Source organism: Trematomus bernacchii, unplaced genomic scaffold (assembly GCF_902827165.1).
Source record: "Trematomus bernacchii unplaced genomic scaffold, fTreBer1.1, whole genome shotgun sequence".
Classification (NCBI taxonomy): Eukaryota; Metazoa; Chordata; class Actinopteri; order Perciformes; family Nototheniidae; genus Trematomus; species Trematomus bernacchii.
Window position 1 is genome coordinate 11,918,866 of NW_022987547.1, and position 23,068 is coordinate 11,941,933.

Here is a 23,068-nt window from a genome sequence, read left to right on the forward strand (position 1 = left end):
TCTGAAACGCATCACACTTTCCTAACTATCCTACCAACCAAACACACATGCACCCACCCCCACCCTTACCTCCCCCCTTGTTCAGACCATCAGACCATCAGCCTATCAGCGGATACCAAGGAAACCTCTAGGTGATGTCATGCGGTACGGTTTCTGTTCCAACACTGACATCAGTGTGGAGAGAGCTCCTCATTCTTTCCAGAGTATGACCCAAAACCTTTGGCTCCAGCTTCCCCGCTCCTCCACATTCACCCCGTCCTGAACATCTTGTTCTTCTCATCCTATCTGATCCAAACTCTATAATTTGCCAAATTCTCTGACAAAAACTACTCTATATGACCTCCCACATTAAGGGTTGGGCAATATATTGATAATAAATCAGTATTGGGATAGGGTAAAACTACATTAGTGTTTTTTTCAGTTTTTAATGAGGACAAATTATGCTAATTTTCAGGTTCCTATTAGTATGTTATGTCTCTACTGTGACATGTTTCCATGCTTTAATGTTCAAAAAGCCTCTTTTCACCCTCTGACTGAAACCAGAGCCCAGTCTGCTCTGATTGGTTAGCTGGCCGGCTCTGTTGTGATTTGTCAACAGCTCAGAGATGTCCCGCCCCTTAGCCTATCATGTACAATGTGTTGGAGCGCTAGCCAATAGAAGTGCGATCTGACTGTTCCAGCTGCCATATTACTGCTGATTATTTATCAAAAATGTAATTGTGTAAACATTTATGAAAAGCATCACTGGAAACCATTACAATATCGTATTTGAGCAGAATTATCGTGATTATTACCATATTTCCCAGCCCTGCCCACATTCATACTGGACTCAGATACTTTAGCTCTGCTCTGGTTGCAACAATGGAGGCCGGACAAGAAGTGCTGTGTTTGCACAGCTCCACCTCGGCAACCTCGATTCACTCCAGGTCCCCTGTGGTCCCCCCCGAGTGAGGCCAAGTGCTCCATCTGCCCCCGTTTGTGTTCCCTCAAACCAGACACAGTCATTTATTTCACTGAATGCTACTTAGAACCGAGGGATGGGCAGTAAATTATCTCAGATTTTTCTTGGCACACTCAGGGGGAAACAACACAGAAATCATGAGACACATTCTGCAGATGTACTGTGTAATGCAGGCCATAAACTCTGAACAGCCATGAAAATACACTGGAAATACACACAAGCTTTCAACATCCACCCTACAGTCATCAAGAACACACAATACATTAGCTGAACTTTAATAAAGATACCGGTTCTTAATGACTGATTTTAACATGCGCATTACAGTCATTATGAAGATGTAATGACTATTTGATTTGCAACAGATGAGCGTTGATTACCAGGTAAAATATCTGTCTTCTTATATAATCATCACCTTAATTACCTTCATAGTCTTTACTGGCACACGCTACAGTACTCCTATTCAAGCTACAGAGAAAAAAATAACATTATGGTACTTATAGCGGGTAGACGCTTTCTCTGTGGCCACAATAACCATGGCAGGAACCAAACCACAAACCACCTCAGCACACAGTAAGTACTACTTGCCTCCTGACTGCTGTATGTACAGAGAAGGCCCAGACTCCTGTAAGGAACTTAAGACGGAAAAACACACTATTTACATTTGATATATCAGATTAAGTGTCCCTCCTTCTTTCTTTTCTTTTAAATCCTTTACTTTTTTTTAGGGATATTTCTTTCTTCCTTCTTGTGCATGGTTACTTGTATCACTCGAAAAGGAAAACTTGTGAGAAATCATATCAAAATGTACTGTCCAAGAGTGTTTTTGGTCTATTTTCTCCCCTTTTTCATTATGTGAGATTGACTGGAAATGGTAGCCTCTTGAGTCAGCTGAATGAATTGGCGTCCTGGAGAATTTCTATATGTTTTGTTTAGTGTGTTTTCATGCTCTCCCCTTATTGGTGGTAACTGAGTCTGGCAAAAGTCAACATGGGATCTGACTAAACTACAGAGGGGAGAAGGGAGTAAGAGGAGGAAGGGAGCCTGAGCGTAATTTGGAAACTATGTGGCATATTTTCCATTTTCAGCACGCACTGGAGCCTGTCCTGTCTCCCAACTGGCAGACACACAGCAGGAGGGCCTTTAACATCTCACACTAAATATCTGTCTGTTCCCACGGTAACTATTGGACTGTTACCACAGTTCTGATGGCTGTCAGAAATGAAAACACGGCAGGATTTCCGGATAAATGCAACACATCTCATTAAAGAGTCAACATCTTCCCTAGAATGCCAACATAATCCATGCGTTATTAAAGAGTGCTGCACTTCCTTGCTTCACTCATGAACCACATCTAACACTGTTCTGAAAGGAAACACATACAGTACAGTATATGCCGTCATTTTTTTTAACTCTGGCTTTGTTTGCAGGGATATGATTAATAGTTTTGAGAGAGAACACAAAGTGAAGTTTTAGTTTTATATCCAGTCATATATCAATCGCCCCTCTGGCTTGGCGGACCAACTTCAGGGATCTTGGGGGTGGTGATGTCATATTTCATGCTATTTGTTCGTTTTCGCAGTGCAGCAGGGAGGTTAAAGGTCAGCTGGCTCAGCATCAGTCACATCAGTCAGCCTCTGTTACTAATTATTATTGAGGGCCTCAGCCTCACAGACTAATCCCCCTTTAAACAAGCACAACTCTGACGGGACAAAGACAACACTATTCCTTGTGCCTCTCTGTGTGTGTTGTGGTGTGTGTGTGTGTCCCTCATATGGGGTCATGTTAGAAAGCCATAAATATCCAAACAAAAGCTATGCAAACTAACTCTTTCTCGCACTACGTTTTTTAATGTTGAGATGCACATCAGTTATCTCTGGGTATTATACACCCCGAACGCTTCCTGTCAGATTAACATTTATCTTAAATCTCCAGCCACAAAGCACACATAAAGAGAGGGGAAAGGAAGAAGGAAAGCCCTTATTCTGATAATGAAATCCTGTCATCGCTGGCTTAATCCTCTGTAAACAAAAAATGTTGCAGGCAATTCAGTGGGAAATAAAATCAGACAGAAAACCACAAACAGAAATTAAAATGTTTGACTTTAAACTGCTTTGTAGCCAAAATAACGCAAAACGTCTTCAACAACAGATGCACAGTGCACACAAATGCAGCACAGTTGGAAACAACACATGATTAAGGGACATTTTGTTTTTGTGTGGAAAATGTGGAATATGTTGCACCTTAAATTAAATATGATTTACGATTGTGTGCATGTGAATGGGTGGGAGGCAGACTTTGGGGGATGAGGATGTGGACACTACCACAACCCCCTCTCTGTGCGCCATGAGACGCAGAACGTGGATTTGGGATGACCATCATTTGCACCACAGCCACATGTGTCTGTACTGGAGTTAGAATAAAGCATCTCATTTGCTTTATCTCATTCTCTTAACGACTTTAAATCAAATGAAGTTGGCCAGAGAATCGTCGAGAATAGACTTGTTGAGTACAGCCTTTGAAAATAGCCGATAACGAGGGGAAAAATGGCATCACTTCTCATAGTCTTAATTCAATTCATCACACACACACACACACACGTCTGGCATCTGGTACAAATAAAACGTACTCATGTTACAAACAGTTCTTAATGGTGCAATCATAGAATAAGTTATAAAGTTAAACAATTAAAACAACGTAGATTTGGAGTTAAAGTATAATGCCTACCTCGAAGACTTCTTCATCAAGTATTCTAGTTCCAAAAACTACAATTCCCCTGGTATCGATGATGGGGTGGGGGCTTCGGAGCAGCTTCTGGGTGGTCTTCTTTTTACAGTCCAGAATGAGGGTGATGGTCTGCTTGTGCACACTGATGGCCACTCGATGCCATCTGAAAAGGAAAGTGAAGTTAATTCACACACTTACTGGGTTACATGCTGCCCACTCACACACTGTCAAGAGTCCCTTTTGTGTTGGGCCTCTTGTTCAAATTCAAATATATCCCTTCTGTTTTCTGAAGTGCAATTGAATCTCATTTCCCTTTGCTAAAGGGAGCTCTGAAGATTTTCTGCTGGCTTTGTATGGTGTATTGTGGGGGGTTTGTTCAAATGAAGGATGCTCGGCTTCTCTCAGGCACCCTGAGCTCCTGAAAATCGTTTTGGGATGGGATTTAAAGTTTCCCTTTCTAATCCCGTTTTATAGGCGAAACAAATTCTACACTGGGCCTTCAAGGAGAAGATTTGAAGGCAATGCAATCCATATTAAGTATAGGGTGATAAATGTACTATTTTCCAAATAAACACTGACAATATTGCATTTTACAAATCTGTATATAAAGGGGAAATAAGGCCAGGTGCTGCTTACAATCCTAACCAAAGTCTAACAAATCCACATGGACTTCGTTTGGAGAAAATACAAAATGCTGGGTTTAATATGAATATAAAAGAGTACTGTGTTTGATGTTCGTCAAGTCGGAGACGAGTGCACCTACTTTCCGTCAGCCAGGTTGACTCCTCTGAAGAGGGGGTAGTCCTCGGGGCTGGGTTTGCCTGTGTGGTCCTCGTACAGGAACACTGGAGAACGGCCCACCTCCAGCCCGAGCTGCTGGATGCCCTGCTCATTGTACACAGACAGCAGGAAGGACTGGCTGCCCTTCTTAGGCTTCACTGTGGCCAAGATGGAAAAGTCCTCCGGGAACACATCACCTGGCAGGAGGGACGGCGGGGTGGAAAGAAACGTTTTTGGAGAGTTATAAGTAGCAGTAACTATTCATCATCACAGGTGGAATGGAATACTACGGTTATGTTCAGGTTGTTGTAACCCCATTGTAATTTTAAGAGACAGATTGTGCTCATCGTTGTCAAAAGGCAGTATGAAATGTATTAGTGTTACTCCTAATGGAAAGAAATATTACAAAAAGCAGATGATTTAGATTGGAAAAATCTGGAAGATGTGCTTTGAGCACTGTAAGGGAACACAAGCGATTTGTGGAGCGTCCAAAATGTAACAGGATTAATCTGAACTGGATGGCTGGCAGGCTACAGGCTGCTCAGAGGATAGAAAAACGAAAGTTAGAAGCAGAAGAGAAGGAGTGGAGCATTTCCAGCACAGGATGAGAAGCATAATGACAAAAGCATGTGATCCTGGGAGACGGTCGAACTATCCTTCAAACCCCTCCTCCCGCCTCCCTCTTCTCCTACAGCTGATCGATCTAACAGATACTGAGGGGCTTCAGCAAAGGTTGGGAGATGAGTAAATAGTAGTACAAAATGTACAGCCACAAATGTATGGCAATGGAAACACCAATGGTAATTTGGTAATGAAACGCATACAAGTAGCAGAAAGAGACATGAAAAGGACATGTTTTCGTCCATCTGCACGTCTCCCCTGCACAGCCTCAACCATTTCCTCCATGTTGCTAATGTGTTGGGCACATCTGCCAGACAGATTCCCTTAGTGGGGTGTTCTCATCGCCCCAGAAAGAGGGCGGTCTTTTCCAACCACCCGAGGAGACTGTTGCTCGCTAATGTTGAGGACAGACTTCACTTGAAGCAAACAGAGCTTTCTGATCTTTAAGTTTGGAGAAAAAAACGGAGGCAATCTGGCTATTAACTCCACTTTTGTTAAGAGAAACCAACTATCTGGATTATATTGAACAAATCCAAAGAAACCACTGTGATTCCAGAAGCAGATCTTAGCCGTGCAGAGCAGAGACTTCCAGACGGCCGGAAAAGAGAGGCAGGGTTTTGTGGCTTTGGTGGTTTTGTAGCACCTCATGCAGCCATCAAACCCCCTTACCCTGTCGCCATTTACAGCATAATAGGAGACAGACTGGAAAATGTTAAATTGGAATAACTAGCCAGTCAGCGGATGAGGAGAAGAATACATTTCAGCGAGAATGCAATGGTGGAAATGTGAAGTGAGGAAGAGATGGTGGAAAAGGAAATTCATTTTGGCTCCATCATCTGCTCACTTTCGTCTTTCATTTCTCATTGTCTCTTTGACTCAGTCAGCATCTGTCTGCTTGCCTTCCTGTCTCTAATAACACCATTTCCATTACACTGCCTTTTCTGTTAGGATTCCTTCTTTAATGTCAGGCATCAAATCACATCATGCGGAGAGCACATGCCTTGGCAGTGTGCTCCCTCAGGAATTCAGCTTGGCATCATATGAGAAAGATTGCTTTAATTGACAGATGCTTCGACAGGACGGTGTAAGGCAGACATCAAGGGAGGGAGACCACAATCAAAAGAAAGAAGATCAGAGACGGACAACCCTTCAAAAAGGGTGATGGAGGAGTTTGAAGACGGATGCCTGAAGTCATAAACTGGCAGAATATTCGTAGGAAATGGACAGTGGGAAATAAAGAAACTAGTTGAAGGAAAGTTTGTCGCCTATTTCCTGTTGCATGAGCAAATGTCTGTCGGAGGCAATGACTCAGCGCTGGCTCAGGACAGGCTGTTTGTGGAGATCAAGGGTCAGCTGGGGGCGAAAGGGACACCATGGGACAAAAAAAGAGGGAGTCGGGGGAGGAATGACAGAAGACTAATTGGGGGACACGACTTTATTGTATCTGCCAAAGATGACATGTTTTCCGCTCAGTTTGTTTATCTGTTGTTTCGTTCTGGTTTGTTTGCCCGTCTTGGCCAAGGAAGAAAACACCAAACGCTGTATCCAATTAACCAGGCGGGTACAAGGAATTATGTTTCGGCTTTTTTGATTTGTTTTGGTAAACATCATTGTCTGTCAATTGAATTAAAGTTGTATTTACACAGCAGGGTTTCTCATTTGTGGATTGATGTCCCTGCCATCACTAGGAAGACTGAGATTCCCTAATATGACCTCCATCTGAGAAGAGGAGGCTTAAAGAAGGGGGTTTATAAAAAAAAGAGGATGAGAAGAGAGAGATAATCCTGTCTAGTGTCTGTGACCCTTCCTCTTTACTCTCTCCTCAGGACCTCATGGAAAAGGCTCGGCGGGGGGGGGGGGGGGGGGGGGGGGTTAGAAAAAGCTCGGGTTTCTCTGGAATGTGTCTCTCAACCAGGCCGCCAGATGAGAGATACTTCATTCCTCATTGAGTGTGTGTATGTGGGAATGGAGAGGCTGTGGTGCCAGAAGTCCTGAGAGTTTACCCTGGCAGCACCATCATCATCATCAGTGTCGGACTTAAAAGGCCTGGGAAAGAACACAAGCCCAGACATCTCGACCCGCCAATCAGGCATGACCCCGCAACTTCCTCCAGATTAAGAAACCAATTAAAGTTGTGTTTTATTTTGATAAAGTGTCTAAATTCTGATACGGCTAGCTTCTATTTCCGTTGGACTTTTTTTGGAGGAAGAACTCAAGCTTAAGCATTGATGGAGAGTTAGATTTGTACAGGTTGAATGAGACAAAGGGAGTGGTTTCCTGATTTCACACTGAAGGCCTCTGACATCTAAATGATTCTTCTTCATTTATCAAACTTGACATAATCTGTAAAAACGCCTGAAACGTCAGGGAGGGGCAGCACTACAGCTGATCCTCTCCCCCATCTGTCAGTGTGCATACAGGCAGGTAAATGGGGTAGAACGTTTTGTGTCCTGTAATTGGTCATTCAGTCATCGCTGTGTCCAAAACTCTCCTTCTGTATGGAGACGCAGCATTCCAGTGGGATTGCACGTTGCTGCAGAGGCAACAAGTGGACCTGTTTGCGTGCGAAAAAAGGCAGAAACGTGGACAAAGAGAGAGGAAGATGGATGTGTGGGACCTGCATGAACGTGGGTGGTTGAAAGGTAGCACTCAAGTTTAAGGCCTAAAGATAAACTCAACATCTTCGTTCTATTGAGGTTATGGAATGGAGCTCAACGTGTTTGATGACGTCATTACCTTTTTTTTTTACGAGTGCATAATGCTACAGTGTTATCCAAAGCAAACTACTGCGATATGCATTGGCTAAAATAACTAAAACATTGATTGGTTATCTGGCTTAGGCAACATTTTCTTTATCATGCATCTTCCCCATCTAGATGTCATTCAGAATCCCATAATTGTAAACATATTCTTATAATTGTGTCTTCTGTAATTAAAAACTGAATTTCTAATTATATGCATGTCATTTTTCTGGGTTTTGTGCAAAATCTCTTAAATAGAAAGCCACATTTAGGCCAGTGAGTTTCTATGATATCAAATACAGGCACCAATATTGCTTTTACAGCGTGTGCCAGGCCATTTGAACCTCACTGTAGGCGGCAGCAGAGTGCCCTCACTGAGGGTCCGCTGCCATCCAACCACAGCAGTCCAGACCACAAGTCTGAATGCCAAGTGACAGCAAACCCCATTCAGGGAAAATATAAAAACCACTGCATACAACCACTTATCTGTATGTACTAATTATGACATGAATAAAAACGTTCCTGAATTGATTTTGTTTATGGTAAAGTACGTGTGATTTATCATAGATATATATATACAGTGGGCTTTTCTAGAAGAGACGTGGGAAGTGAGTGTTATGAAGTTAGTGAGGGCCGACGGCTTCATTTCCTCACTTCTCCTTCACATCGTAAAGGTAAGAAAGGACTCCTCTGTGTTCAGTGCCTCAGTAGTTTGAAATGAATCATCCCTTCCACATGTTTGCCTAATGATTGCATGTCTGCACTTGCTCTTTTCCAACACAACATCACAGACTGTCTGTGGTTACGGGGTCACGGGCCTCTGTGTTCTCAAATCAGAGCTACTGTGGCTTTTATCACCGACATTATAGCCATAACAAAACAAGCACGTTTGCATTCCTTTGTTTTCTATATGTGGCATTTGTCTAACCTTTAGGAGGCAGGATGCTGGGATGATCATTGAGGCGAATTATACCTCCAGGCTCCGGGCCAAAGTCATAACTCAGTGCAAAGTTAAGAGGGAAAAACAGATGGATAAAATGATCTCACACGTTTTGTTGCCCTCTGGAACATATTAGCCGTACATTTTCTTAATCTTGAGGCGATGGAGGGATATTACAAGTAGATTTCTTCGCCACAACCAGCTAGTTATTCTGTTTGCACTTAAGACTTTGTGGTGCCTGCTGAACTCCTCATCTCAGCTTTGTTTTCTGCAGACTGTTGTTTCAGATGATCCAGAGTAGCATGAGTGTAATTACAGCGTGTGTATCTAAACAGAGACTCAATATGGGCTCTGCTGTTCCACGCTTCAAAGTGAACAGTATTGGTTTGATTGGAGAGCATGATAGGACACGCAGGCCACATGAGCTCCGTGGCTCTATTTTAAGCCATAAAGAAGAGCCATGACACGGATCAAAGTTCCTCTGAGGCCAACGCAACATCCCCAAAAGACTTTGTGGGAGATTAGCTCACAGGAAGGTTATTATGCCCTCCTCTTTTCTGCATCCAGACCACATCACTGCTCCTTTATTTGATTTCTGTATGCTGCAGGAAAACCAATCATTTCAGAAGTTGGTTGTCTGGGGTTGGGGAATTATGGTTTTGAATTGAAAGAAAAGCAAACAGAAAATGGAGCCTCATCAGACAAAAGGGAGAAGAACAGTGCGAGGAGAAATGATAGAGGGAGAAATGAACGCGCTGAGGGAAAATAAAGAGAGGAGGGAGAGGAGCAGGAGAGGGAGGAGAGAGAGGAACGTTCTTCTGCTGCTCCATAAAGCAGAAACCCAGAGCCACGTCAGCACAATAGAACGAGGCAAAAGTGGAACCCTAGACTTCCCTCCCCTCTACCACCCCTCTTTTCACTGCTTTTCCATCAGCTCCTCCTACAGCACCAAATATTACAGGGCTGGATTTCTCCTGCATCTGGTGCGCATTTTCAAGGGGGGAATTATAGCGCATTATCTTTATCCATCCCTAAATTATGTTCAAATTTGAATGTGTGTGACGAAGCAACTGGATTACGTTATTTACCAGAATTGTCCAGATGGTTTCCAGTAAAAGATAGTTTTTTAAAAAGCACGTTGACAGCGGAGTAAAAAATTAAAAAGCAAACCTAGCCTTCCCAGGACAGGCTGGAGCAAATACAAATTGCTTTCCAGCTCAGCTAAATGTAATAACCCCAGTCTGATGTGGGGTAAAAGATCATAAAGCTGGCCATATAGTAAGACTGTGCAGCAGAGAAAACTTGAAAGATGAAATGGTAAAGATCTTGGGAAAATATCACCAGTGATGATTGGAGAAGTAGTACAACAATGATTTGAGATGGTTTTGGATTGAAAAATAAATGCTTTTAGAAACAGAACGATATATTAGTATTCATTCTTCGATTTATGTCGGACACTTACCTGGATACAGCTGTTGGGTGGGGGCGCTCAGCTGGGCGTCTTTGGAAACTCTGTAGGCGACATCGGGTCCTTGTGTTGACTTCCGATGTGAGCAGAGACCCGTTGTTTTTAGAACACCCTCGGGTAAACTGTGAAAATCTAATATCTTCAAGAGGTCTGCTGGTTCCACTGCAAAGAGGAGAAAGAGACAAAAAGGTTCTTAGATTTGTCATTGGGTTATCATAACACATTCCATAGCACACATTGCTAGATGTTCAGTCCATATAGAAAATAATGTTGAACAAAAATATACTTAGAACCCTTTGACAGCTTTGTTTATCAAACAAGCCTTGATAATGATAATTTCCTCTATTTTCGGTCTTTTGCTGACTTTGCTCACTCGGCAGGAGAGCTCACTGTTGTGGTCCAGAAAGATTTGAGTTATCCATTTAGACACTAAACAGAGATGTGCCCATTTCTAGGTCACCATGATCACGGGTTGCAGCGGCAGCAAAACCCATCTTTCATCCATGGCTAAATCCACCGCTGCCTCCCTTTGGCCACAACCGTGCAATTAGCACACTTTCAGGCCGGGCGTCCCGACTGAGACCAGGCCAACCGCAGGACTACACTGGGTCAGAACAAAGTGAAATGGGGTTTGACCCTAGGACTGCACCCGCGCATGCCAAAACCACCCAGGACAAACAGCTGTTTCTGCAGCCAGACGCGCACACAACAAGCTTTCACATAGCAGACTGTAGCATCGAGCCTTGTCCCAGAGAGCTGCGCAGAAAAGGACCCTGGGTCGGTTCTATAGGGACGTTGACATAGGGGACTGTCAGGGGTCTTTAAAGGAGGGCAAACACTAAAGTGAGGAAGCAGACACAACAGCAGGATTGTATGGCACGTAAGTTTAGATTAAGAAACAAAGGGAAGTAGGCTGTGGAATTCTGCTGGATGCCCTAATTTGTTATGTGAATGTGCAGCGTCAAAGGCAACCCCGTAGCAAGTCAAAAGGACACACACACACAGGTACAGAAGTCCCAGTGTCAGGCTACAAAGACCACACACACCGTTCAGAAGAGAGAAAAAAAAAACGTTCAATAGCCCCTTCCATCTGAGAGTGAAAGGGATGCTGGGAAAAAGTGCAAAGGCGAATAGGTAGAGGGAGAGTGTTTGTACATTCTGCCTTACCCTGCAACAACCTCCAGCTGGATGTCATTACACATCACGTGCAGCGCAGATCAATTAAAAAAAAACTGGACATTCTTTAACAGAGTCTCCATTTAAGAGCTCTCAGGCTGCACGTGTTCCCCCACAGCTGTACAGGGATGCTGGAGAAAAGACTTCCTCGACAGTTGGAGTCTGATTGCATGTTGCTTGGATTATTTAATCATCAACAAGACAAATACCCAAGTAAAAGAAGTCAACTGAGTCCAGACCAAGAGTTAGTCAAAATGATCCAAATTCTTTCATATACAAAACACAAATCTCTTTAGTTTGCATTGACATTAGTCATGGAGTAAATAGTTTCAACATTATATAAACTAAGTCTGAACAATCTATTTATTTTTCAAAATGGCAATATGGTGTAGTCTATCGCAATTTGTTAAAAGCTTAATAGGTGTCAAAATATCATTGTGCATAATGTATGGTATTTCTGCAGAGATGTCTCAGCCTACAAATCGTATTTTGGGACTAAATAAAAAAGCTTTGTTTGCTAGATATCGTCGCATAAAAAAAATCAAAATGACTCAGTTCTAATACAAACACACTTAACAACAGTTTATATCAGTTTATACACACACTATACACAGTTTGTGTAAGGCGTTTTGAGGAGAAAGTGTTAGATTTTGGTCAGATAAATGATGTGTTGGGTGATTTCCCAATCAGGATGTTCTCATCTCTTCTCACTCTTTCTATCTCTCTGCTCAGCCAGCCCACACTTCCTGTCTTGGAGGGAGTCTATTATCCAATCACAGCTCTGTAATTCTCTTTCTGCACGTGGGAAATATTTCTGGGGACGAATTAGGCAGAGGCTCACTCCTCTGGGTAAAATAATATGAAATCAAGCATCACGCCCATCGGCTTCCAAATCCACCTAGTCCAGCATTAAAGCAAAACCCTATATTTATGTTCCTGGGAGTGCATACCACAGGATGACAGGCAGGTGAGGGTCCAAACAAAAAGACAGCTTTGGCTGTCATCGAGTCCTAATGAAGAGACAGACAGAAACCCCCCGAGCCAGAAAATGTCTATCATTCACCGAACAGGGTGATGAAGGACGTTCATTTAATGAGCTCGTCTCTGAGCTCAGCAACAGTGTAATAATATGGAGGACTGTCCAAGGGATGGGAAATGTAGTCCTGTTACTAATGCTTGCCATGTCAATCAGAAATGTCGTCAAAAATGTGATGCACATGATGCAAATCTCTGTAGAGTATGCCATATTGGTCGCCCTGCAACTGGGGTGTTCAAGGGCCTGAATGCCTTTAAGCTTTTGAAAAAAGAATCCTTTGTAAGGTTGAGCAACTACATGTCTTAGAAAAGTATAGTCTTGTATTTTTCATGAATTTAGGGATTTCTTTTCAAATAAAAAACTGCAAAATCTCCTCTCTTGACCACAGTCCAGAAATAACATTTAGCATGTATCAGACACATGTCATGAAGAGATTTTAACAATCAAATATCTAGCTAAAGCTTCCATAAATGTAGAACCAATTTTAATTGAGACAGACGGAGTGGATTATGGTTTCTTAGCCACTAAAATATTGTCAGAGAAGTGCCTCGTAAACTGGCACATACAGCGTTTTAATGTTATACCATTTTAACAAGGACCTTGTTTGCCCTTTTCTCAGACAGCCACAAATGGTCCCTATAAAAGCTACAACAGTCTGCTTCAACACATCAGAAGTTCACTCTGACCTGCCAACATCCTACAGCGCATTATTCCCATGGGAAATTAATTAATTGTTCATTGACGGGTGCACAGACGCAGTCCATATAAGGCATGGAAAAAACGTAATTGTCCAACGAATCAGCACAGCGACCAACGTGTAGAAGATGGAGCCTACACTACGTCACATTACACCCGAGCTACAGTTTAAAAGTCTGCAGCGGTAAAGACTGAAACATAAGATCAGTCTTTGATTCTCAGACTGTTAGAGCCAACCAAAGCCTCCCGTCTCAGTCTCCTCTTAACTCATGAAGTCTCTTCCTACCAACACGGTCTCCCATCTCCTTAAATGGACACCACAAAGTCCTGCTGCTGGAGACTCTGCTGGTGACAGCTACAAACACTTTACTCATATACTTATATTTCTCATGTAGTTAGTGAGAGTACTACTATATCATCCTGTCCACATGACAACACAATAGTTATCATGGGTGATTATAATTCTCTTCTTACTTTTAAGCTTTTTTTGTAAAAAATCTATATTAACACTTAAGTGTGTTTAAAAAAGTCTGAAATGAAAGTAATTTATTTGAAATTAGAAACTTCTTTATGTTTTGAAAGTCTATTAACATATTTGGACATTAATACCCCATAAAGAATCGTCTAGAAATCTTCAATTTGAAAAAAGTGATTTATCGCATTAAAAGAGTCTTTTGTATTATATCAACTTAAATTATTTTAACTTGTCAGTGCGTGTCATGCTTTGAATTTAAATGGCTGAACCCTAACCAAAATGAATTAAAGTAAAATATGTTATGTACATTTAGATTTGTTGGAGTTGCTAGAGATATTTGGTTCAATCCATCCAGCCACCACATAATGACAAATAGTATAATACTAATAATATTAGGGAAGCATCACTTTTATCTGCAAATGTGCAGGAATAGCAGGTTCACACAGAATGAAACAACATGAAATAAAACCACTCTGAACAAACCCAGTCCACACACAAATGAACACCAGAAGTAGCTGAAGGCAAACACCGGTTAGATGTTTCCAACAAGCCACAAACATGTGATTACTTTACAGATCAAACACACAATCAATGATACAGGATTCAAATAAGTTCCTTTGGGCAACAGCATCAAACGCTCATGTCATATTAACAATGCCGGCATCATAATAAGAGCCAGCTCAGCACCACGGGGAGAGGTGGAAACAGGGGGAGTCTAAGGAGCATCCAGTCGATGCTAACCGTGTCACGACCCCTGCTGAGGAGTGTTGCTTTTGCTAATCCACACTGACACAAACTAATCCCATGAAGATCAGCAGCTTTTGGGAAGGAAACAATTGTCATCGGGATGCCCCTCGTTCCACCCCTTTACCTCCATCAATCAGCCTGTTTTATCGTTAACATTTCCACTTTCTCATTTCCATTTTCCAATTTCCTTTTCCCTTATGTGGGATCTGTTCAATTCATCTGTTTATTCGAGTTTTCACGTCCCTGATGGATCTAAAAGCGACCACAGGGCCTCTTCTGGGTCAGCTGGAGGTGAGCCAGGTGGAGAGGGCCTATTAGCAGCTTACAGGAAGAGAGGAGGAAGGTGAAAGGATAGCATAATATAGCTCTGTCCAGAAGCCAACTGGACCATAATAGACCTATCGAAAACCCATCTGAGAACAGCAAATGTCCTATCCAATAAAACAATGCCTCACCTGATGCAAAGGGCCATTTTCTCAGTGAGAAATGAAGGTAAGGTTAATCTAAAACATCATGAGCTCTATTTCCCGTATCCTTACACACCTTCATTCATGGATTTCTGTCACCGGCAGTCGACCTGCCAGAGGAAGTTTTCCCGACCACATCCTAAGCCACAGGTATGGCTCTCAGTCCCACCTTGTTAAGCTGAGATGTTTACCCACTTAGCGAAAGATCCCTCAAGAGACCAACACCTCTGCCGCTAGATGCTAAAAATACTTTTTCCTGTGACCACAGCCCCTCAGGTACACAGAAAGTGTTTATATGACACGGTCTTGTGTACATTTGCTCTTGGCGGTCCCTCTTCTGATGCTTTAAACACTTTCATGCAATGAGGAAAAAAGCAATACTGCAAAGTACAGTGCATCCTTTAGGCCTTAGTGGCCATAAAAAGTGTTGCATGTGTAAATAAATGCTTTCCTTTCTCTGTTATGTTATCCATACATTCCATTCATATTTGAGGGCACTTGGGTTGTCTGCCTCTGCTGCATATACAACATATATCACACATCATAAAGGAGTATTTTAAAAAAGGAGAGCTTATCTATTCCTTTAATGTAACTGTGGCTAATAACTCAAAGGAATCACATGTGTTTCAAGCATCTACACTTTCAAAATGTTCGTCCTGAAGCTCCACAAAAACTCAAACTTGTTTCCTATAAAGACGCGTTCATCTTCAATGCTTCAAAACTTTTCTGAAAGGTAAACTTATGAGTGTAAAATACCCACTTCTAACCCCAAAGAGAGGTTTTCAAAAGCCGTGGTCACACTGGCAACTTGTAAGCATACTAATTAGTAAGCAAGGCGCCATTACTTTGATGCAATGTGCTTAAAGGAGCCGTTAACTTTGTCTTCAGCTTTTGATGGGTTTGTTGGTCAGACATGGGCTGGGTGATAGCAGCATAGTAAAGGATAATGAATTCATAAAAATGTAAACGCTTAAGTTTGGATTATTGTGAATTGTGTGGTGAGTCTTACTACATGACAAGCGACGTTAAAGGTAGGGTAGGTAAGTTTGAGAAACCGGCTCGAGATACACTTTTAGTTATATTCCATGGAATGCTCTTAACATCTCGATAGCAATGAATATCTTAAGTGCTTTGACAAAAAATCCATACAAAAATGTCATCTGTGGAAGCAGTAATACTGTAAAAAGCACGACCAATCATTTTAGCCGGCCCGGCTAAAATAACTGGATGGCCTACCTGCCTGTCAGCCTTCCATCTGTGCACAAACTTATCTCGTGCCCTCATTGGTCATGTGCGCGTTCGTGTGTGTTGGAGGAGGGGCTCTGTAAGGAAGTGGCAGATTTTCTCCGGCTGTGTATTTTCAAATTCTAGCGATCTCGAGCCGGTTTCTCAAACTTACCTACCCTACCTTTAAGAGAAAGAAAGGGCATGGTGCCGTTTCTGCTACCTCACTACACTTTCTTTCTACCTTTTCTACTCTACAAAGTAGCTTCTTAATCCAGCCCTCGGCTCAGAGCCAAGACTGTGGTGGATCCCCTTCCCCAAGCCCATACATCCACCCCGATTTTCCAAAAATGCGCAACAAATTCGGCAACAACACTTGCAGACGGCACCATTTCATTTGACAGGAGGAGGGGTGCCGGACCTGTGAATTAGGACTTTTTCATGGGGGGGGGGGGATTAACATTCTTCCCTCTCTCCCTGCCCCCGATCCTCCTGCAGCCCTTCCCGAAGTGAGGCCTGACTCTCCAGGCACATGCTTGACCTGGCGCTGAGGACAAGCAGTAATTAGCAGCCGTAAAGAGGACCCTGCCTCTCTTTGGAGACCGGCACAGCTGAAAACAAGAATGCCCAATGAGAGACTTCCCCCTCCTAGAGCGCATCACAGACACGAGTGTTTTTTATTTTATTTCACCTGATTCTCTTATAAAACTTTAACTGAAGCCAACTGTTTTGAAGCTGGAGCCTCACTGTGATTACAGCAGGTTACAATTAAGACCCTGACTCTAATTACTTGAAGCAAGACTATGTTACTAAGGAAGTCATTGTTTTACAATTAAAAAAAGTGGAATTCTTATGCAATAAAATGCAGAAATAGCAGCTTACTTTAACACCTGGATATCAACACAAGGACTTAATAATGTGAACACTCATTAAATATATAGCATTTGCAGTGTGAAATAATAATTCCTCTAACCTTTTTTTTATGTTTTATCTCATAAAAGTGTACTAACTTTTAATAAGTTTGCGGAAGTATCCTCCTCTGCTAATAAAAACAGCGTGAAATCTTTAAAACACTTTTTTTTCAGGTTTAAGAATACTGCTAATGCTTGCTAGATTGGACGCATGACATACACTGCAGTGCATGGACTTCCTGTGAGAGAACACACACACACACAGACTGCTGCACACACGCAACACATGAGTACACTGAAGCCAGCACAAAGTGAATGGGGTGTCAGGGAGCGAGATGGTGAGCAATCACACACACCTCCGCACTTTAGCTTAATGAACCACTGCTGCTCGACACATAAACTCTGCAGGGGGGATCAAAGTGAGGTTCAAGTTGCACCAAGGAGTAAAACACAGTGTACTCACACTAAGATCACAGTCATCAGAGAAGAAATGCTAAATTTGACTGTCTTTTTCCAATACATTTCAGTAAACAGGGCAGTGCTGTGACAAAAAATGTAATCCCACTTGAAAAAAATAAGAAAAATATAGATTTATGTGAAAAGAAAATGTACGATCATTTAAAAAAAAGTTTTTAAAGACAAATGATCCCTTTCATATGCAATCGGGCTCCTCGACAATAGGCTGTAAAGTGAGATTATGTCACTTTGACACTTTCTTTCTCTTAGAAAAATGTCATTTATGAACATTTTAGATACTGCTGTGTAACTCACAGTAACCAACTGTTCATTGACTTTCTTCATCTGCTTTCCTTCCCCTTGTGGCCACAGTAGGTGCTGTTTAGCAAAAACGATCGGTCCGCTCACTTTAATTCAACATTTTCAGCATTATGATTCATCATGTTTTCAGCTGCTTTGTATTACATCAAGACAAAAAACAAAAGCCAGACACGTGGAAGTGTGAGACACCTCTCAAAAGGCATCTGAGGACAGTGTTTACAGCGACACGAGCGAAATGTAGTCTGTAAACGACCTCACATTCCTGTTTCATTTACGTTTCATGTTATCGGACAGCTTTAATCCGGACTTCTCAGGACACTGACCCAGTGACCGGGCCGGGAGCTGCGAGAGAAGCAGCAGCAGGGAGGAAGAGGCAGGGGAAGGAAGTGAGAAGAGTGAGATATTTCTGTTTATACACCTAATGCCTTCATCTCGGGAGGGTGGAACACCAGTAAAAATCAGCTCATTTCGACTTAATGAGATGAGCTGAACCCTTGGCCACTAATTGTTAAATAGCAGGAATGACGGAGCAGATGAATTTAGAAAAACAAGTCTGACAAAAACAGACAGACAGAGAAATCCACCCAGAGTCTGCAGATATAGTCCAGGGTATTCTTCAGCCTTACACCCACAGACGTACTGACACACACTAAAGAAGCAGCACACACACCTGGAAGAGGATCCAGAGAACAGAGAGTTTTTCTGAGCAGAGCTCCTCTTGTGGACTCTGAGGCTCAGAGCTCCAGCCAGACTCTTATTGCTTTAACAGGGGGAATACCAGATGGTTTACTTCACTGTCTCCACGCTGCAGCTCAGAGCAGCGAGGATAAATCACTGTCTGCAGTCCACCGCAGACTAAGATGGAAAAATTGAGTCAAGATTCCACAGTGCACCTCCGAATGATCGTTTTACAGCAAGAACCGGCCCATGTGTGATGGCCTTTATCTCTGTCCTTTTATCTAATTCCACTCTTGTATCTCGTTTTGCACATTCCGTTTTATTGTCTATCCTCCATTAGCAACTTTATTTCCTTTTGCCTATTTTATCTCTCCCCTCATTCTGTCTCTCCCAGCTGATATGCTTTTGATGGCTGACTGCTGAGAACTGTATGATAAAAGAGGGCCCTGCAGCACTGACATTACAGAGCCATTTCCTCACACAGATCCATTATTCTTGCACCAAACACAAAACAATGAAACTGAATCTAATAAATATTACATTTTGCACAGTAATGAAGCTTTTATTTTGTCACAGACTACCAAGCAGTGACACGCAAGTTAGGACTATTAAGTTGAACTTTTTCCAACACTTCACTGCGTTGCTGTGCATCTTAGCTAATGATGGGAATCAATCCAAATATGAAATGTTTTCTCACAAAGAAAGTGTTTCATCATAATTAGTGAAATGTTTTTAACCAAGTCTAAAGTATTGATATATTATGGACACCATTATACAGGAAAAAATGTTGATCAAAATACAACATTATTATGATTTATAGGAAATAAAAGCATCAACGAACCCCATTTGCATATATGGCATCACTGAATACAGAACAAAGGAAGTAAATGTAGGTAATATATCAAAAGCAGCCATGTCCTGATGTAATTATGCAAACAATGACTAAAGGGAAATACTATTATAGAGAAAGGATGGGCTACATTTATTGCAGCGCTTAGGTGTGGAAAAAGTGACACAACACGAAAATGGAAAATGAAAGGGGAACATTTAGGTTATCAATCACTGTTTTTGTGAAAGTGATAACACAGTAATTGCAGCCCGGGGAAAGGAAGGCTTGCCATATCATGTAGTGCCTAATGATCTGCCAGCGTTGCCGTGACGCCCAAAACAACTGTCAGCTCGTCTCCTGCCGGTATCTTAAACACAGCGCAGCTTTCACGCTGTAGGGGAACACAAGGTACTGAGCCAATAAACAGCCTGACTGACAGTAGGCTGAATCACATGAGGAATCTACTGTCAATCAGTGTCCCTGGGCCTGGTGGATTTAAATGTGTTATTAGCAATAAATATGACCTTTAAATAACACTACAAACAGTAAAAGTAATGTTTTTGTTCATGTGTGTAAAAGAACCTACCACTGTATGAATATGGCTGATTGTTCCCTATATAGAGATGAAAAGTTCATTCTAAGCGTACAAAAAAAAAAACGTATTCATTCTTTGTGGTTATACACAAAATAAAAATTATTGATTGATCAATGGAATATAATATTTCATTTGTTCGGCTAATAACTATTCACGACTAATGTTTTTTCCTCATCATTTCGATAAAGGTTTTCTTTAAATGCACTTTTGGGTTGCACATGAATGTAATTCCTATAGACGACAGTGTTGCTCAAACACTTATCTCTGCTCTCTTCATTAGTCTAACATGTGTCCTGCTTCAGCACAAACTACTGCATGCGGTCAAACTGTAGCTTGGTCCCTTGTTAAAACAAAACCAAAAATAATTAAGCCCAACGCTTAATTACTGAATGCTGCTGAATAAGCTGAAAAGCCTTGATTTAATGTTGCCTTTCCGTTCCAACTCCTACTCGTTTCATCACCTAATAAAGTATCAATTGAAGTCGCCAAAAGACGGTGACGTTTCAGGAGTGACCAGAAACTATTGTATTTCCCCTAGTAGGAAAGAAATGCTTACCCTCAGTATTCCTACTGCACAGCCTGTGGCTAAGCTCGGCTGGGGAAAGGGGGAATGAGGTTGGAAAGGATGAGTCATACATTGCTTTCCATGCTCCATGATTATAATACCCCATTACAGAGAAAAGTACTGTTTCCCAGCTGAAGTGAATACTGGGCTTGTGAGCAGGGACCAGACTAACTTTTGTACCCTGCCATGCACTACATGCTGCAACAAAGCATACTGTGAAAATCAAATACAGGAGTGGGAGTTGCATCATGAGGTTGCACATCCAACTTTTACATCACTGCTGTGATCGTGGGGACATATCAAACACCGCTGCCTTCATTTTGTTCCCTTTTTCCTCCCTTTTTCCTGTCAGGGAATAAAGAATAAACGACCCATCTTTGCTGTGTTTTAGTAGATAATAGCTTTGGGCAGGCAACACCTAAAGAGAAAAACCATCTGGCCTAAAATCAAGCAAACTGTGTCATGAGTACAGAGGTCTATTCAGCAGTACAAAACAATTATTTGACCCTTAATGAGTCTGGAAAGGAATAGACGTTATACTGTCCAGGATATGGCAAATAATGCCCTATTTGTCCTGCACAAAGGATCTCCTTAACTCAGACACAGGGTCAAAAACTTTCCCCGCATATTTTGTTTTATCTCCCGTGTTGTTATCAGGCATTAGAGCTGATTTACAGAGTCCTTTCCACAAAGCCTGCATTTACAGGGGTAAGTGGCACATGCAGTTGCAGGGTCACTGCTCTTCTCCACAGTCCAGCTAACTCAGATTCCTTCCTCAGCGCCATGGCAATAGGCACACACAAGAAGCCACTTTTTCTCACAGCTACCTATCTGATTGAGTAGGACATGACCTCAGGATTGCCACTTTAGGGTGAGTAAGAAACAACCGAGAGAAACCCCGCAGATAAATTACAATTACAAATCTGCCTGAGAGATGATTACTGAGATGATGACAGTGTTTTAAACCTCGTGCCATGTCTGCCTCTCACCTTTAAGCTGGATTTTGGTAGAATGAAACCATAACTTTTTTATGTCCTTCCATTCAGTCATACAAATGGAAAATGACATTACATTTAAAAAAAATGTATTGGCATCGTTTAGTGCAACCAGCTGTTAGCATCCTCTCAAAATATCCAAACAAATAATACCGGAAGTTCAGCAATTTGTTCAATTTTGCATGGATTCACTCACTTCTATGGGCCTCTCTAATTGGCCCCAGAAAGAACTTTGAATAGTGACAAAAGGGACATTTTTACTTATCCATATAAATTCCTTTAAGAATAGCCGTCCATATATAAAGAGACTGTAATGAAAAACAGCTGCGGACCAGCTGTATCCAACCTTTAACCCTGCCATAAAGTAGGCTGCCTTAAACAAAAAGAACCTTTTAATGACCCTGGATATGTTCAAAGCTGGCTGAAAGGCAAGGCACACTGCTATTATTTTTACAAACTCAGCTATAAGGCTGCAGATGTTATTCGATTAGGAATTTTCGGTAAGAACCAGCTCAGAATGGTGTATTTTCTTTTGAAAAATGCAACAGTATAATCTTTTCATGGTCCCCTGTTCCACCAAGAATGGGAAGAAAACATCTGGAAGACATTTTTTCTGGGTTTTTGGAGGGCTTAGCAGACAGCACAATGGAACTTATTGAATCCAGATGTGAAGGCGTTCAGTGAAACAGAAAGGCCTTATTCTATTTAATCCTAGTCTACATAAGTATAAAACAAATACCATCTCTTGATATCTAACCTTATTCTTGAGTCATGACAATTCTCCGATTGTTTATTTCCACTGCTCCTTTCAACACTGTCGTCTATTAGCATCAGAAGCTTTAGACAAAATCCATCCTTGATTTCACTTGCACAAGGTATGCAAAGAATGTTATTTCAGTATTTTTGATGACTAAAAGTACTCGCCAGCTCAAGTAAGTTATGGTCTGGTGTGAATGTTTGCAACAGACAAAAAGCCTTTGCTTAATTAATTATAACAAACCACGGTAAAAACAGTCAAAACTGATTGTATAAGACTTGTGAAAAGAGTCCGTTGATTATGGAAACTAAGTTGAAAAAGAAACTTTGCAGAAACAAAGGAAACCGTTTAAAGAAGGAAGATTTGTTCCACAGCATTTCTATGCTGATCATAAAACTACAAAGCAACTGAGGTCAATCACTAGGGGGCAAGCTTGTCTATTACATTTGAATTAGGGATGCACACTTTGGATTATTTCCAGTCACTTTTGAAGTCTCTGTGTCTGTCTGTGGACAGATTGTGTCACTGCAATAGTGTCACACAAATCTACAGATGTTTAAATTAGATCAAATGTAAAAGGTTGAGTTGGAAAATGGCTGTGGTCCCATCACAACGGGAGCCAAGGCGCCAATGGCTCCCCTACTTTACGCCCCTGGCTAGATTTGGCATCACGAAACGTTACAGTTGTGCGTTGAGATAGTAACGAAGGTTAAGTTCAGAGATGGGTTTGATTCGAGCAAGGATGATATGATACTCAATAAATATTGTGCATCCCTAATTTGAATTTATGTTATTTAGTAACACAAACAAAAAACAAACATAACCCTAAACCTAGAAAGAAGGCAGAAAAAAACTTTTATAACCTTATTCTGTTTCGATTCTGCATCCAGGACAAAAGATGTCAA

At 41.7% G+C, this 23,068-nt stretch overlaps 1 protein-coding gene across 1 annotated transcript in view; it reads right to left on the reverse strand.

Annotated features, from left to right (window-relative positions):
* The window catches only part of col5a1 (procollagen, type V, alpha 1), a 78,588-nt gene that overhangs the window by 51,508 nt on the left and 4,012 nt on the right, over positions 1-23,068 (reverse strand). The window contains 3 exon segments of the mRNA XM_034122874.1: positions 3,686-3,848; positions 4,449-4,662; positions 10,230-10,397. Of these exon segments, the coding sequence (XP_033978765.1) occupies positions 3,686-3,848; positions 4,449-4,662; positions 10,230-10,397 (545 nt within the window).